The sequence below is a fragment of the Nymphaea colorata genome, chromosome 4 (genome assembly GCF_008831285.2).
Source record: "Nymphaea colorata isolate Beijing-Zhang1983 chromosome 4, ASM883128v2, whole genome shotgun sequence".
NCBI classification, from domain to species: Eukaryota; Viridiplantae; Streptophyta; class Magnoliopsida; order Nymphaeales; family Nymphaeaceae; genus Nymphaea; species Nymphaea colorata.
The window spans coordinates 7,402,625-7,417,772 of record NC_045141.1 but is presented as its reverse complement, the minus strand read 5'-3'; the positions used below and the strand labels follow the sequence as shown (position 1 = coordinate 7,417,772).

The window sequence follows — 15,148 nt, the reverse complement described above, 5'->3', positions numbered from 1 at the left end:
CTGGAACTGAGAAGCAGGAGTAGCCTTTGGTACTTTGAAGCATGCTATAATGTTTACTCCAGTTCTAAGAATACCTGATTTTAGGATTCCATTCACGATGGAATCCGATGCCTCAGATCAAGGGGTGGGCATTGTGCTAAGTGAGGAGCAGCAACCAGTAGCCTTTTTCAATAGAGCATTGGGCCCTTCCTTTTGCAATAAGTTAGTGTATGATTGGGAGTTGATGGCGATAATACTAGCGATGCTCAAATGGAAGCATTATCTCATGGGCAGAAAATTCATTGTTGTGATTGATCACTACAGTTCAGGATGTGCAAGGAAAAAGTAGTAGCTTATGGCCTTTTACAGACTTGCAACGGAGAAGAAGGTACCCTTATCACCCTGACGGAGGTCCAGTATGAACTATGGCATAAAATTTGGGAAGCTCACCAGTTAGCAGCTATAATGCAGCAAATCAAAGAGAAGTTATAGCGTAGTCCCATGAAGTGCTATGGGTAAGAAGTGCTAATGGACTACTTTCACAACTCCAAAATGGATGGACATGAGGATATCGAAGGGACTTACCGATGAACGCGAGCTACCTTCTACTGGCCTGGTATGATGTAGGCTGTGAAATTCCTTCATGGAAAACGTAAAAGAAAAGAGAGAGACGAGTAGGAATGGCGAGTTAAATTATTTCCTTTCATTTCATTGTGTGATATATATACAAAGATATTTACAATGTCTCATTACAACGGTACAAGAGGCATTCCATTGAACGGGTTAAAACTTTCTTAATGAGAAAGTGTTAAACTAGGAAGGAGAGGAGAAGAGAGGCGTTGGAAAGTTTTGAACATTGCAGGGTCGTTTGGATTATTGTGACCTCTTTATTCAACATTACAAGTGACAACTAATTTTAGCACTCCCCCTCAAATTGGTGTGTAAAGATTTGTGACACCCAGTTTGCATAGAAGATGATTAAAACCTTCTTTCCCAAGAGCCTTAGTAAATAAATTGGCTATTTGATCCTTGCTTCGAATATCACACGTTTGTATTATCCCTTGAAGCAATTTCTTTTGTACAACATGACAGTCAAGTTCGATGTGTTTTGTCTATTCATGAAACACTAGATTTGCAACAATGTGTAATGCAGCTTGATTGTCGCAGTATACTGTTACTGGCAATATTTGACTAAAACTCATGTCATGTAATAGATATCTCAGCCATGTAATCTCACATACTACATTTGCCATGGATCTGTCTACTTCTGCGGATAATCTGGATACCATGTTTAGTTTCTTTGTCTTCCAAGATATAGACACTGATTCAAGAAAAACGCAATAACCGGTGATAGAATGTCGTGTTTGTTGACATGCGGCCCAATCTGAGTCGCAGAAAGCACTTAGTTACATATTATTTTCTTTGCTCATAATAATGCCTTGACCAAGATGTTTTTTGAGGTAGCGAATGACCTGGAATGCTGCTTGTAGATGTGGCAGCCTGGGTTGTTGCATGAATCGGCTTAACACATGTACAACATATTGTATGTCTGGCCAAGTAATGCTCAAATATATTAACCTCCCTACAATTTGATGGTATTGCGTCAGATCCTTAATAAAGTCTCCATGTTCGATCTCTAAATTATGCTTTTGTTCCATAGGAGTATCAACCGGTTTTGCTCCCAAAAGACCTGCTTCATGAATAATGTTAGTTGCGTATTTTTGTTGAGATATGTATATTCTTTTAGCTGAGTGAGCAATTTCAATTCCTAGAAAATATTTGGGTTTGCCCAAATCTTTCGTGTGAAACTTTTTGCACAAGAAAGTTTTGAAATTGTCAATTGCTTTTTCTATATTGCCCGCAATGATTAAATCATCAACATATATTATAATAACAATAAAAACTTTACCGCTTCTAAATGTGAATAAGGTATGATCAGCTTTGGATTGTGTGAACCCGTATTTTTTAAGAGATGTTGAAAGCTTGTAAAACCAATTTCTTGGGGATTGTTTCAAGTCATAAAGAGATTTGTGTAATTTACATAACTGGTTCTCCCCCTGTTTTGCGTATCCTTGTGGTATTTGCATGTATACTTCTTCAAGTAAGTCTTCATGCAAGAATGCATTATTAACATTCATTTGGCAGCGTCGTAATGGTCCAAGTCTTATTCTCTTGAAGTGCACGAATTTCGCAATCCATGGCATCTCACCATTCTTTGTTTTGGATAGCTTCTTCATAATTTTGAGGCTCAGACTTAGACATAAGAAGTGAGAAATGAAAAATGCTTATTAGAAAAAAGTTGGAAGGAGATGAACTTGTTTAAGTCATACCTTGTTCTTTGTTTGTGATCTGACATGAGAGTGTTATTGGTTGAAGGTGAGGCGAGGAGGGTACAAAAGTAGTCTTTCAATCAAGTTGTGGGCTTTCTGACCCGAGCAGATCTCCTAATGAGTCCAGAAGTCTGATGTGGATCAAGGGAGGGGTTTGGCTCATTGGAATCTAGAGATACAATGGAGTCTTCTTGTTGTCTAATAGGCTCGGAAGTCTGACCGATCCCACACCTCCTCTTCTCTTTCAGATCTTGGGTCTATATCAAAAAACGGGTTGGAATCAATGGGTACAATAGAGTCTTCTCGACGTTCACTATCAAGATTCAATGGGTTTTCAGTTTCTAAGTAGGTTGTTTCTAGATCTAGTGGTGTGTTGGGGAACGTTCTATTGGTTTCCTCTTGGTAGTTAAGTTCATCTTGGTTGTAAGGTATGGGTAAAACAACTTTTTTTTTTGTCATCTTTTGTGTTTTGGAAAAGAAAAATATGTTCATAAAATATAACGTCACGACTAGAAAACACCTTGTGAGTTTCAATGTCATACAACTTATATGCTTTTCGCCCCTCAAGATATCCAATAAATATGCATTTGGATTCTCGAGGCTCGAATTTATCCTTTTTGCGAGTAGTGTTAGTGGTGTAACATAGAGAGCCAAAAATTTTCATGTGTTTAATATTTGGTTTTTTAAACAATCTTTTAAAATGGGTTTTTTCATCAAGTTTTAAAGAGGGGATACAATTTATCAAATAGGCAGTTGTTAAAATACATTCCCCCAAAAAACGTATTGGAATGTTTGATTCAAACCGAAGAGCCCTAGCAACCTCGAGTAGGTGTCTATGTTTGTGTTCTACTACACTGTTTTGTTGTGGTGTAGCAACACAATTGTGTTGACGAGTTGTGCCCTGATTTTGTAAAAAATCTTTCATTTCAAGTGAGAAGAACTCAGTCTCATTAACTGATCGTAAAGATTTAATTTGGCAATTAAAAAGGGTTTTGATTAAGGCGAAAAACTTTTTGATGACATGGAGCACTTCAAACTTATGCCTCATTAAGAAAATCCATGTGGCACATGAAAAGTCGTCTACAATACTAAGAAAGTAGCATGCACCAGAAATAGTAGATTGGGTGTAAGGGCCCCAAATATCACAATGAATCAAATCAAATGGATGGGTTGTAGAAATATCACTCAAATCAAATTTAAGTCGTGTCTGTTTTGCACGATGACACACATCACACATATGATCATTATTCAAATCAAGACTTAAACCTAAATTTTTGTTCACTAATTTCATACAAGAAGATGAAAGATGACCTAATCTCTTGTGTCAAGGTTCATGCGAAGAAAGAGAACAAAAGGTGTGAGCATACATTGGTCCTGTTGAAGAACATACAGACCGCCTTTCACCTCACCCCGACCAATCATCATCTTCAATGCCAGGTCTTGGATAACACAATGATTAGAAAAAAAATGTACAGAACACTTTAAGTTTCTAGTAAGTTCACTAACAGAGAACAAATTGACTTTAAATGATGGTATGCATAATACATTATCTATTTCACAAGACGACATAGATATCTTACCCATTTGATGTACCAAGAGGGTTCTCCCATTTGGTAATGTCATATACACGTTTTTAATTCATGAAAGAGCATGTATATCAGAACATATATAACGACTAGCTCCCGAATCGATAATCCAAGAGAATATAAATTAGTTGAACTATTGTTACCTGTGTGAGCTATAATACCTCCAAAGTTGATATTGGCCGGTTGATCCTTCACCAAATATAGAAGTCTGTGATAGTGTTCAAGGGTGAAGGCTGGCGCAATGCTCCTAGTATCATGTCCTCAACTGTCTTGACCATAGACGCCATTAAAAAAAAAACTGGATTTCAGATCTGAATTAATTTGTTTTTGACTGACGTTGGATGCAACATTTTGTTAAAAGTTGGGATCATAGAGACGGTGGCCTGGTGGGTACCCAATCAGCTTGAAGTGTTTCTCTTTGATGTGTCCAATGCCTTGACAAAAACTACATATTGGTCGGGTTTGTCTTCCTCTTTTGTTCTGTTGAAATCCAGCACCATTCTCTCGGTTGAACCTCTTTTTTTGATTGGTTTTCATGACAGCTAGGGCAGTGGTTCCTTCATTTGCTAAAGAAAAAAAACGTGCTTCCCGTTATTTTTCTTCTTGTAGTACCATGACATAGACTTTATTTATATTTGGGAGAGGATCAATAAGTAGAATTTACCCTCTAATAGAATTGTAATAGTCATTTAGACCCATAAGAAATTGCATGACACATTCTCTTTGGATTTGATTAGAATATGCCTTCATGGCACCACAAGAACAAATAGGGATGAGAGAGTAGGAACCAAGCTCATCCCAAAGAGCTTTTAGCTTGGGATAATATGACGCAGTGGACATAGTATCTTGTTGTAGACGAGATATAGAACTCTGGATTTGAAAGATCCAGGGAGCAAGACTTTGTGTGGAACGCTCTTTCAAATCGTGCCAGGCTTCTCTAGCATTAGTTGAGTATATGATGCTTGCTAAAATATCCTTAGTCACAGAATTCAAGATCCAAGACAATACAAGATTATTGCATCTAACCCACATACAGTGGTTAGGATCATTCTTATTTGGTTCTATAATGGAACCATCGATGAAACCGATCTTATTTTTTGCTGAAAGGGCCATCACCATGGGTCTACTCCACGTTCCATAATTTTCTCCATTAAAACTTTGGAACACCAAAACATTTTTAGGATTATCAGAATGATGAATATAAAAGGGATCGGACAACACCTGGATATCGGCATCATTGATGTTGAGATCTGCATCACCACCATATGGACAGTCCTTGTTGATCTCCATAGGTGCATGTTCTGCCATAGAACTCAATGCTCTGATACCATGCGAAATTCCTTCATGGAAAACATAAAAGAAAAGAGAGAGACGGGCAAGAATGGAAAGTTAAATTATTTCCTTTCATTTCATTGTGTCATATATATACAAAGATCTTTACAACGCCTCATTACAATGGTACAAGAGGCGTTCCTTTGAACGGGCTAAAACTTTCTTAACGAGAAAGTGTTAAACTAGGAAGAAGAGGAGAAGAAAGACGTTGGAAAGTTTTGAACGTTGCATGGTCGTTTGGATTATTGCGACCTCTTGATTCAAGAGTTACAAGTGACAACTAAATTTAACATAGGCAATAAGGAATACATTAGAAAATGTGAAATCTACCAGCAAAATACATATGAAGCAAGGAGGCCCACTGGTCTTCTACTACCACTTCTCATTCTCAATCAGATTTGGAAAGATATCTCAATGGATTTTGTTGAGGTCCTTCCTAAAAAATCAGTAATTTTGGTAGTGGTGGACAAGCTTTCTAAATATACACACTTCATACCATTGGCCCACATTTTCTTAGCAAGGTCGGTGGAGCAAAACTTTCAGGACACGATGGGGAAGCTCCATGGCTCCCGCGCTCAATCATCAGTAATAGAAACTCCCTTTGCTTAAGTTAATTTTGGAATGAGTATTTCCACATGCAAGGGACAAGGCTACAAGTGAGCACTTCCTACCACCCCCAATTCGATGGACAAACTGAGTCGTCAACAAGAGATCAGAAATGTACACTTGCTGCTTTGGTAATGCCGCAAAATATGGGCTGACTATTTATCTTGGGCCGAGTTCACCAACAATATGGGGTGGCATTCAGCAATAGGCACCTCACCATTTGAGGCAGTCCATGCAGGCCTACCCTAGACCTGCGCAAGTACCAGCCAGGCATAGCGAGAGACGACGCGGTAGATGCATGGTTATGTTGTCGCAATGTGGTGCTAAGAGATCTTAATCAACATTGACACCAGCTCACAACTGAATGGGACATACAATATAATATGACACATCGTGATCAGCAGTTTCAAATGAGAGACTGGGTGTATCTATGTATCCCACCTCATGGACTGCTGCCTCTAGGAACAAACTTGAATCTTAAACTTGCTCCCCACTTTGTGGGCCCTCACCAAGTCAAGAAGCATGTTGGGAACAGTAGCCTACAAATTAAAAGTGCCTGATGCAAGCCTCATAGACCTCATATTCCATGTCTCAAAACTCAAGCTATGTTACAATCAGCCCAATGATGAGGAAGTAGCGACAGCACCGATTCTATTGGAGAATCCTCAGCTAACCCTAGGGGTGAACAACGAGCCGAGCAACTCGAGCTCGGCTCATTAAAGCTTGACTCGAAATCGAGTTTGAGCTGACTATTTTAATAAATGAGCCGAGCTCGAGCTCATTTTTCTGCTCGCTTTTTTAGTCGAACTGAGTTCGAATTCACTGAACTCCGAATGTTTTAAGCTCAACTCGGCTCGAGCAAAAGTAGTAGTTATTTTGCTTTTTCCATTTCACATTTCATGTCATCCTGTGCATTCTCTCTCCCCTCTTTCTTCTTCTTCAATGCTTCATCCAAATGAAAAGTGTCTTCAATGCTTCATCTAAATGCCTGACACCACCATTGCCCTTCTCATTTGCTGCTTTGCCCTTCTCATTTGTTGCCGCAAAGCCAGTCAAGGTATGCCTCTCTCTAACTCTAAGTTGAGGGAAACCCTCGGTCGCTGGAGCAAGGGTACTTCAATTAAGTGATACTGAAATAAAATACTGAGATTAGGAATAGTAATTGAATTGTAGTAAATAGTTGTATTACGTATTACTCTATTCTATTGATTACAACTTGCAACGAAATCTTTCATAATTAGATTTCCAGTTAGCAACTTCTATTTTTTTCCTTTCTCCTTTCTTCTTCTTCGGATTGAAGAAGGGAAGAAAGAGTTGGGGGAATCCAAAATACAAAGGAGGTTTATGCCCAAGGGTAAAAATCCCAGAGTTACGGTTATTTTGGAATGTACCAGTTGTGTCCGAAATGGTGCCGATAAGAAGAAGGAATCACCGGGCATTTCCAGATATATTACTCAAAAGAATCGACACAATACACCTGGTCGATTGGAATTGAAGAAATTCTGTCCCTATTGTTACAAACATACGATTCACGGGGAGATAAATTCAAAACCCTTGCTCCAACGAGTGTGGTTTCAAAACACCCTCGCTCACAACGAGTGAGGGATGAGACCCTTGCTCATTGGTGCTTCATAATCTAAAACCCTCGCTCACTGGAGGAAGGGTTTCTTTCTTCAAAACCCTTCTCAAACGAGCGAGCTTTCAAAACACCCTCACTCGCAATGAGTGAGGGATGAAACCCTCGCTTAGCAAAGCAGAGGGTTTCAGATCACTCAGATCAATCAGAAACCCTCGCTCATCAAAGGGTGGTGCTGGAGCGAGGCCTTTCAGGTTCATGAAACCCTCGTTTCAGCAAGTGATCTGAAACCTTCATTCAGCGCTGAGCGTGAGCAAGGGTTCCTTGAAAACCAAAAATTAAAATCCAGATATCTCAAGGGTTCCATGAAAACCCAAACTTAAAATCCATATATCTCATCTGATTCTTCTTTTTCCGCAGATCCTCTGTTGTCATCTCTTCCATAGCAGCAGCATGCTCGTTGCCATCTTTCTCCATAGTCGTACTGCAACACACTTGTAGACAACATGCCTATAAACGAGTTAAACGAGCTCGAGTTTGAGTTTGAGCTCTGACACGTTTGATCGAACCGAGCTCGAGTTAACATAATATAACAGGGGCGCTCATTTCTGTAGTCCCTCTTGTGCCAGAGGGCTTTTAATCGCATTTCATCTTCCACATCCTAACAAAGATCTCCAACAATTTTGAGCCAAATCCGAGCAGATCTGACAGAGCAAGAGGTGCCGGCCGGAAATAGGTGGAAATCGGCAGCAATCTAAGGAATTTCTTCACCAATGGTGGCCGCGACCCAATGTTTGTCAGATTATAGGGTAAATCATGAAATCAGGTGAACTATCCACATGGATCTGTTCGTATTTTGATTATCTATTGATTTTTGGTGTTTTCATTGCTGTTTGTCTTCGATTTGGTGAGAAATCGATCAAGGGAAGGCTGCTACTGTGTAACAGAGAGACGTCGTTCTGGAGACAAGAGCATCAGGCGACAAACAACTTCACAGGGGGCGCATTTTGCACCTGATCATCGGTGTCAGCTACAAACTGGGGCATCCAATTCCCTACTCATGCTCTAGTTGTGGACCAATATTCAGGATTTTTTGGAGATTTCCCTGAATTTCTAAAAATCGGTGAATTCGGGCCACTCTGTCAGCAACCGAACCTGATAAACGCCTGAGTTCAATCATTGAGGCAGCGCCTCATCCGGCAGGTGAGACCTTGCACACCCTATAGCAGCGAGGTGGATGTAAGATTGGAACCGGCCTTGAAGGAGCTGAATCGGCCTACAGCACGTGGCTGACGTCCGTCCGCGTTTTCAACGGTAATTTCCCTTAATTTGTAACACTGAACTTGAAAATATATTTCTTTTTCATCAAACTAAGAAATATATTTCTGAAAATATATTTCTTAGTCATCACACACACATCAAAATGAGAATCAAAAATTCTTAATCATCACACACACATCAAAATGAGAATCAAAAAAATTTTTCCCATTCTTTTTTCTCTAGAAAATGTATTTTCAAAAATATATTTCCAATTCCAGATTCATCAAACGTTACCTAAAGAAGTGAAATTATGTCACGGTACTTTCGTACATTCCATTCCTTTAAAGTTCAAGGCAAAAGTTTTTCCCCTACGGCAAAACCGTTCAATGGCAGACCGATTAAAGGGGAATTCTTGCAACATGTTTAATTCGTAAAAACATAAAAAGAACTTTTTTCATGTTGGATCCTTCCACAAAAACAGGAGAAACAAAAGAATGAAGAGGCCCTATGCTCAAGATGAGTTTAGAAAACTGTCCCAATTTTTGAGTGAGAAAGTTTTTCCTAACGAATTAGTAAAATCACAAGTAGCGTGCAAAACTTTTGCCAGGTTTCTTTCGTAAACAATCTTCTCATTTACAGTCAATATATTTTCTAGCCTTCCTTTCTGATAACACAAGACAATAGCTTCTCCTAGATAGCAATACATCATAAAACACCTGCTGCCTCGGTGAAGCAATAAAATCTAAACCATAAGCAGACGAATATCAGTCCCAAAAGAAGCCCTTGCTGATTATTATGAATATTACATGGAGGTGACAACTTATGAAGACAAAGAATACTGCGTGATCATTGCAGGGAAAGAATAATATAAGAATACCGATTGATGTACCAACAACTTAAGAATTCATGGCTGTGGCGACGGCAGTTGACAGGGCCCTTTCTCTGTATTACCATCTCTAGCGGTTCTCATCAATTGCAATCTCGCAACTAATTTCAACCAACGGAATTTTCTTAGGTCGATGGACTTGCCCATCACCCCAATGAATCAAATTGAACCTTCATAACAAGAGCAGCAGCATATTCACCTTAATGCAGACAAGATCCCAACCGAAGGCAACAGCCTCCTATAAAGTCCCTCTGCTCCGCTCTCTCCGGATGGTTCAGTTACTGAGGTTTGGTCAACAATTTCACAGCCTCTCTCCCTTTATTGATTCAGATTCTGCTGCAATCAATCAACCTGTTCCCCGATCAGGTCTAAGCCAACCACTAGGAAAGATACTCCTTGGAATAGTAGAAAGTAAAAGTGAATCCCCTGAGCAGAAAGCAAGCTCCTTGCAGCAGCTGTTAACAGCAAAAGGGCAAGTGCTAGTTCTTTCCGATATATCATGTTTCGTTTCTTCTTTGGCTTCTTGGTTGCTTGATCCCTTATCAGAGAATCAAGATTTGGCTCTGAAAAACCACGTTTATGCTTTGGTTCCTTTTCCAACAAACCAACGAGATCTCCCTCAGACGATCTGCCTAGTTTCTTGGTAACAACCCACTCATAGGCACTTCCCAACTGGAAGAGGCCTGAAATCATGGCATTGAACTTGGTTACGGACATGGTGTTCTCAAATAGAAGGTAAGGGACAAGAAAAGGAAAGGACTTTGGTGCCGGGAGTATGTTGAGGATGGACATGGTGGCAGGTATATAGCATACAACCCAGGCTGGCAGCTCAGCTTCAGGAACAAACATTGTCATTGGAAGAATGATACAGAAAAGAGTGAAGGAATAGAAGGGAAGTATGAGTTTTCTCAATAGAAAAAATAGGAAGATGAGGTTGGCTTTCTTCCAAACTCCAATCTGATAATCAAATGTTGGGAACGCACAATTAGTGATTTATCTCAGCCACATGAATATATGTTGCAACAACAAACTTCGAAATAAGAGACGGCAAGAGGTACATGCATACCTTGGAACGAATTATATCAGGTAGGCAAAGCCGGAATAGCTGCATTGGGCCAGAATGCCAACGGTGTTGTTGTTTCCTATATGCTTCGTATGATTCTGGAAGTTCGCATTGGCACTGCAGTTGGGCAAAAGAAACAAGTTTTATGAAGATGTGTTAACCAGAAAAAACATGATCCGTTTGTTCATACGAAAGAACAATCCCCCAATGATAAAGAACATGATCATCATTTTCACAGAATAAAAGAAAGACAATGGCATCTAGAAGGAAGTGTAAACAAACAGAAAGTGGCTGTTGTTACCTCTACATCATTGAGGTAGATGAATTTCCATCCCTGGAGGTGAGCACGGACTGCAATATCCATGTCTTCTACAGTTGTTCTCTCGAGCCATCCACCAGATTCTTCCAAAGCCTTCCTTCTCCAAACACCAGCAGTGCCATTGAATCCAAAGAAATTCAAGAATATACCATTCACCTGCTGCTCAACTTCAAAATGGAATGCAAGGTTAACGTTCTGTAATCTGGTTAGCAGATTCTCATCCTTGTTCACAAATGACCACCTTGCTTGAACCAAACCGACGTCCAAGTTGTCCTAAACATTATAAAAACCACAGCATCAACAATTTCAGTAAATAATGTACATAAAAAAATCAACTTAAGAAGAAGAAGAAGAAGAAAGAACCCAAACTACATACCTTGAAATGGGGAATTGTTCTTTTCAAAAAATCTGGAAATGGTTGGAAATCAGCATCAAATATGGCAACGAATTCGTAATCCTCCACATAGCTACAACTCATGGCAGATTTAAGATTTCCAGCCTTGTATCCTTCTCTGAGAACACGGTGCCTGTAGACAATGTTGGCACCATTCTGTTTCCATTTCTCTACCTCCTCTCTAATAAGCAACTGAGTTGTAGGGTCATCTGAGTCATCCAGAATTTGGACAAGGATCCGCTCTTTCGGCCAATCCACATTACAAACAGCAGCTATTGACTGCTGATAAACCTTTAGAAAACAAAAAATGTGGAGATCAATCTCAGTTATCAATTATTTAAAGCAAGTACGTACAAATAAAAAACTCTTTTTCTTTTTCACCAAAATTAGTAACCTCACACTCAAAAACAGAGAAACGTAACCACATTTCTTAAGAGACGAACAGTAGGCAACGTTCGCCAGAATTTGATTGCAGATGTCAAAGTTTTCTTAATGTCCCATGAATTCTTTTTGGTGTGGAAGTCTTCATGTAATATGTTTAAAAGTTTGTATTATTTCATGCGGTTTGAGCTGGCATTTGATAAAGTTCACGACCCTCCAAATAAGGTGCCTAACTAAAGTATTTAGTTCTTCCGTGAAAAGAAATAGCAAATTTTAATAAACATTCAAAGTTCGTAATCTTTGTCATCATCTCTAATTTATCAGTAACATGTACCATCATCTTTTAAGATTCTATAGACAACAGGAAAAAATTCGGCCCTCAACCTCAGGAGAAGCGGTAAAGCACTACGGTGTTGTTCGACTTTCTGACGTGCATTCAACTTTGGCTTATAGAAGAGAATGCACCACTGAGAAACAAATTATGATTATTCGTCTGACAGACAGACCAACCCACCACACCAACCATTTTGGTCTTCCAACCGTCGGAGCTAAGCTACCAATCCGTGATCTTTAATCTTTAAAGCGTTTTTTAAAGATTGGGCATCAGATTTGCAAAACCTTTATTGTTTATTTGGAAGTTGTTTCATTCAATCAGGGACTCACCTGTAAACAACTAAAAATATTCACATTTTATTATGTTGTTCGCCTCTTCAAAAGTCAGTACACCCAAATAAAATTAGTCAAATTTACGAGATACATACTAAATAAGTTTTTAGAAGATGACACTAAAATCATGTTCAAATTCTTGGGAGAAAATGCAGTCGTTTACTGGATACCAACAATTGATAACAGGTGGCGAGAGAGGAGGAGTGTCAAGTTGAAGACCTGGGATAAAGTCTCAACTGCGTCATTTTGTTCTTTGCACTTGTCACGCGCATGATCAGGACTCATTTTCAATATTTTTTAAAAAATCTTTGTTTTTCTATTCTACATAATCTTGGGTTTCTCGGCCCGTAAACCCAACCCGATATCGCACTTCCCTGTTCTGTTTCAAGCGCAAATAATTTCAAGTGCAAAGCAAAAGACTAAGAAGTCAGTCTGCCAGGACTGAACTTTGAATTACAAACTTTCTACTATTAATCTACCATCAAATTCACAAGATATCTTTCTTCTATTAATCTACCATCAAATTCACAAGACATCCGAACTAAAGAGTTTATAAAAAGGATTTCACGGTGCTAGGCATAAATCTGTGCTCCTAATTAGAAGAGAATTCCAACAGAATATGGTGACCAATTTTGATCAAATTTTCCGCCATACACATGGAAAGAAAAAAGTGATGTTTACCTCTTTCTCATTGCACATGGGAATCTGAACGAGAACCATCGGAAAATCCGCGTTGTTTCCACCTTCAAGATCGGTATTCAGCCCAATTTCCACCTTGGGAACGGGCTTGATCTTCTTGAATCTGATCCAGAAACAACCTAGACAGAGGATTAACCGATCCAATGATTGAATTAGGAACAATATGATGCAGACGTCCGCGAGAAGCTGAAGGAGGGGGGCAATGTACTCCACTCTGAATAACACCCACGAGGAATAGACAGAATGGAGGAGGCTCTGCAATCCAAAGGAAGAGGGAAAGTGGAGATGAGAGGCACCGAAATGCCACCCTTTGAGGTAAGCTGCAACCTCGAATACGAGCATCAGGAGGGCCAGGAAAAGGGACGCCTTGATGCAGGAGTAGAACCTGTTTCTCCTCTTCTTCCCAGAGGCGGAGACAGTGTCGTCCGGCGAGGAGGCGGCAGAGATTCGTCGTCGGATGGTGGAGCCGAGGCCCCAAGTTGCAGAGGCGATGGAGGTGAGGCAGCCAGCGGCACGGTGGGCCTTGAGGAGGAGAACCCAAGTGAGCTGCTTCGCGTTCTTGCCCCTGCCCTTGTCCAGAAGAGGGTCCCCTGGACTCTCCAGCTCGAGCATCGACCAGTTGGGGTTCTCCATCTTCACCACCACCGGCGTCCCTCTGTAGCTCTCCCTCGACAACCAGTCCTTAAGCTCGAACCCCATTAGCCCCTACAAGTCTATCGATCTTCTCTCGAGTATTTTCAAGACAAAGAATAAGAAGAAGATGATGATGATGATAACGATGACGATTATCAGAAAGGGCGATGGAGATGAAGAGCATCAAAATCTCACAGTTTCATGCTTCCACTAGACAAAAAATGAAAAAAACAGGAAGATGAAGAAGAAGGTGAATTGAGCAAGGCGGGAGACACCAACAAAAAAAAATGGTGATCCTTAGATTTCTATGTGGAGTTCAACAAGTATCGGTATGCGAAGAAGAAGAAGAAGATCTACTGGGAACAGTCAAGGATGGAAGAAGAGTGAGAAGTGAGAACATCTTATAGCTTCTAAACCCGTGTGATGCAGTGCTGAAAGAGAAGGTGGGCATGTGCCAAATGCGAATTCAGCAATAGGAAAGAACCTAGAAACAGCGGTGAGAAAAGGAAAACAGAATAAACCAGAGAGAACGAGAGCGGAGCAAGTGATTCAAAATTAGAAATTTTACAGATTGGTAACGGTTGATGTATATAATATTTTATTTTCTCACTTGAGGACGTGGTGGGCCGTTTAAATAAATAAAAAAAAGCGAAAAAATCCAAAGAATAATTAAAAAAAAAAACAGCTATCGCAAGTTGGAGCATGGAAAGATTCACGACCTAATTATGTCTGCGCACCCAGGAAGCCCGCCAACATGTCCCTGTCTCCTCCCCAAGTCATAATGCTTCGCCCTCAAAAGCAGGTGTGCCGAGGAATGTTCATTCGCTTAAGGGTTGTCTCTTAAACAGAACATTTTGGGAGTATTTCATAATCTTTTGATAGACATTTATCAATCTGCTTTAATCTTTGACATAAATTTATCATAATCTTTTGATAGACATTTATCAATCTGCTTTAATCTTTGAGATAGATTTATGATACCCACTAGAGTATTCTAACTGCTAAACAATCTTAAAACCCTTGCACCCATTTTAATCAACTTCTTCTTCCAAAGTAGTCTATATTTTGAAAACACACATACACACATAAGAAAGATGAAATGGGTCAGCTATCGCTATTTAGAGGTCGGATAATCATATATATATATATATATATATATATATATATATATATATATATATATAACTGCCATGATAAGATGCTCTAGTTGGGTCTCCGATTGAAGATCATGGAGTTGCCACACTGGCTTGTTTTTGCTTGTTTACATAATGACGATTTTAATGGTTCAACCAACTTTTGTCTCTCCTCCTTAGTTCCTAGCCGTCTTGTAAATTGCCATCTTATGCTTTTCCTTTGAAGAAAAGGTGGATCATGCCTTCAAAATATCACGCATTTGGAGACGATGTGTCTTGATTCTGATTTTTTATATTTGACAAGT

The 15,148-nt window shown here is 39.7% G+C and overlaps 1 protein-coding gene across 1 annotated transcript; it reads right to left on the bottom strand.

Annotated features, from left to right (window-relative positions):
• Window positions 1-9,254: 9,254 nt before the first annotated feature.
• On the bottom strand, window positions 9,255-14,259 carry LOC116252863 (probable xyloglucan glycosyltransferase 9). The gene is made up of 5 exons (XM_031627467.2): window positions 13,060-14,259; window positions 11,314-11,622; window positions 10,920-11,210; window positions 10,622-10,735; window positions 9,255-10,512 (listed from the first exon to the last, which is right to left on the bottom strand). The coding sequence occupies exons 1-5, from the start codon at window positions 13,774-13,776 to the stop codon at window positions 9,898-9,900; spliced, it is 2,046 nt and encodes a 681-aa protein (XP_031483327.1). The 5' UTR covers window positions 13,777-14,259; the 3' UTR covers window positions 9,255-9,897.
• Window positions 14,260-15,148: the final 889 nt, after the last annotated feature.

Excerpts from the sequence above, each read along its gene's own strand:
- LOC116252863 (XM_031627467.2), bottom strand. The coding sequence starts at position 13,776 with ATGGGGTTCGAGCTTAAGGACTGGTTGTCGAGGGAGAGCTACAGAGGG. Across the intron at positions 11,211-11,313 it reads GAACAATTCCCCATTTCAAG|GACAACTTGGACGTCGGTTT; the intron begins GTATGTAGTTTG and ends TATAATGTTTAG. Across the intron at positions 10,736-10,919 it reads TCTACCTCAATGATGTAGAG|TGCCAATGCGAACTTCCAGA; the intron begins GTAACAACAGCC and ends GCCCAACTGCAG.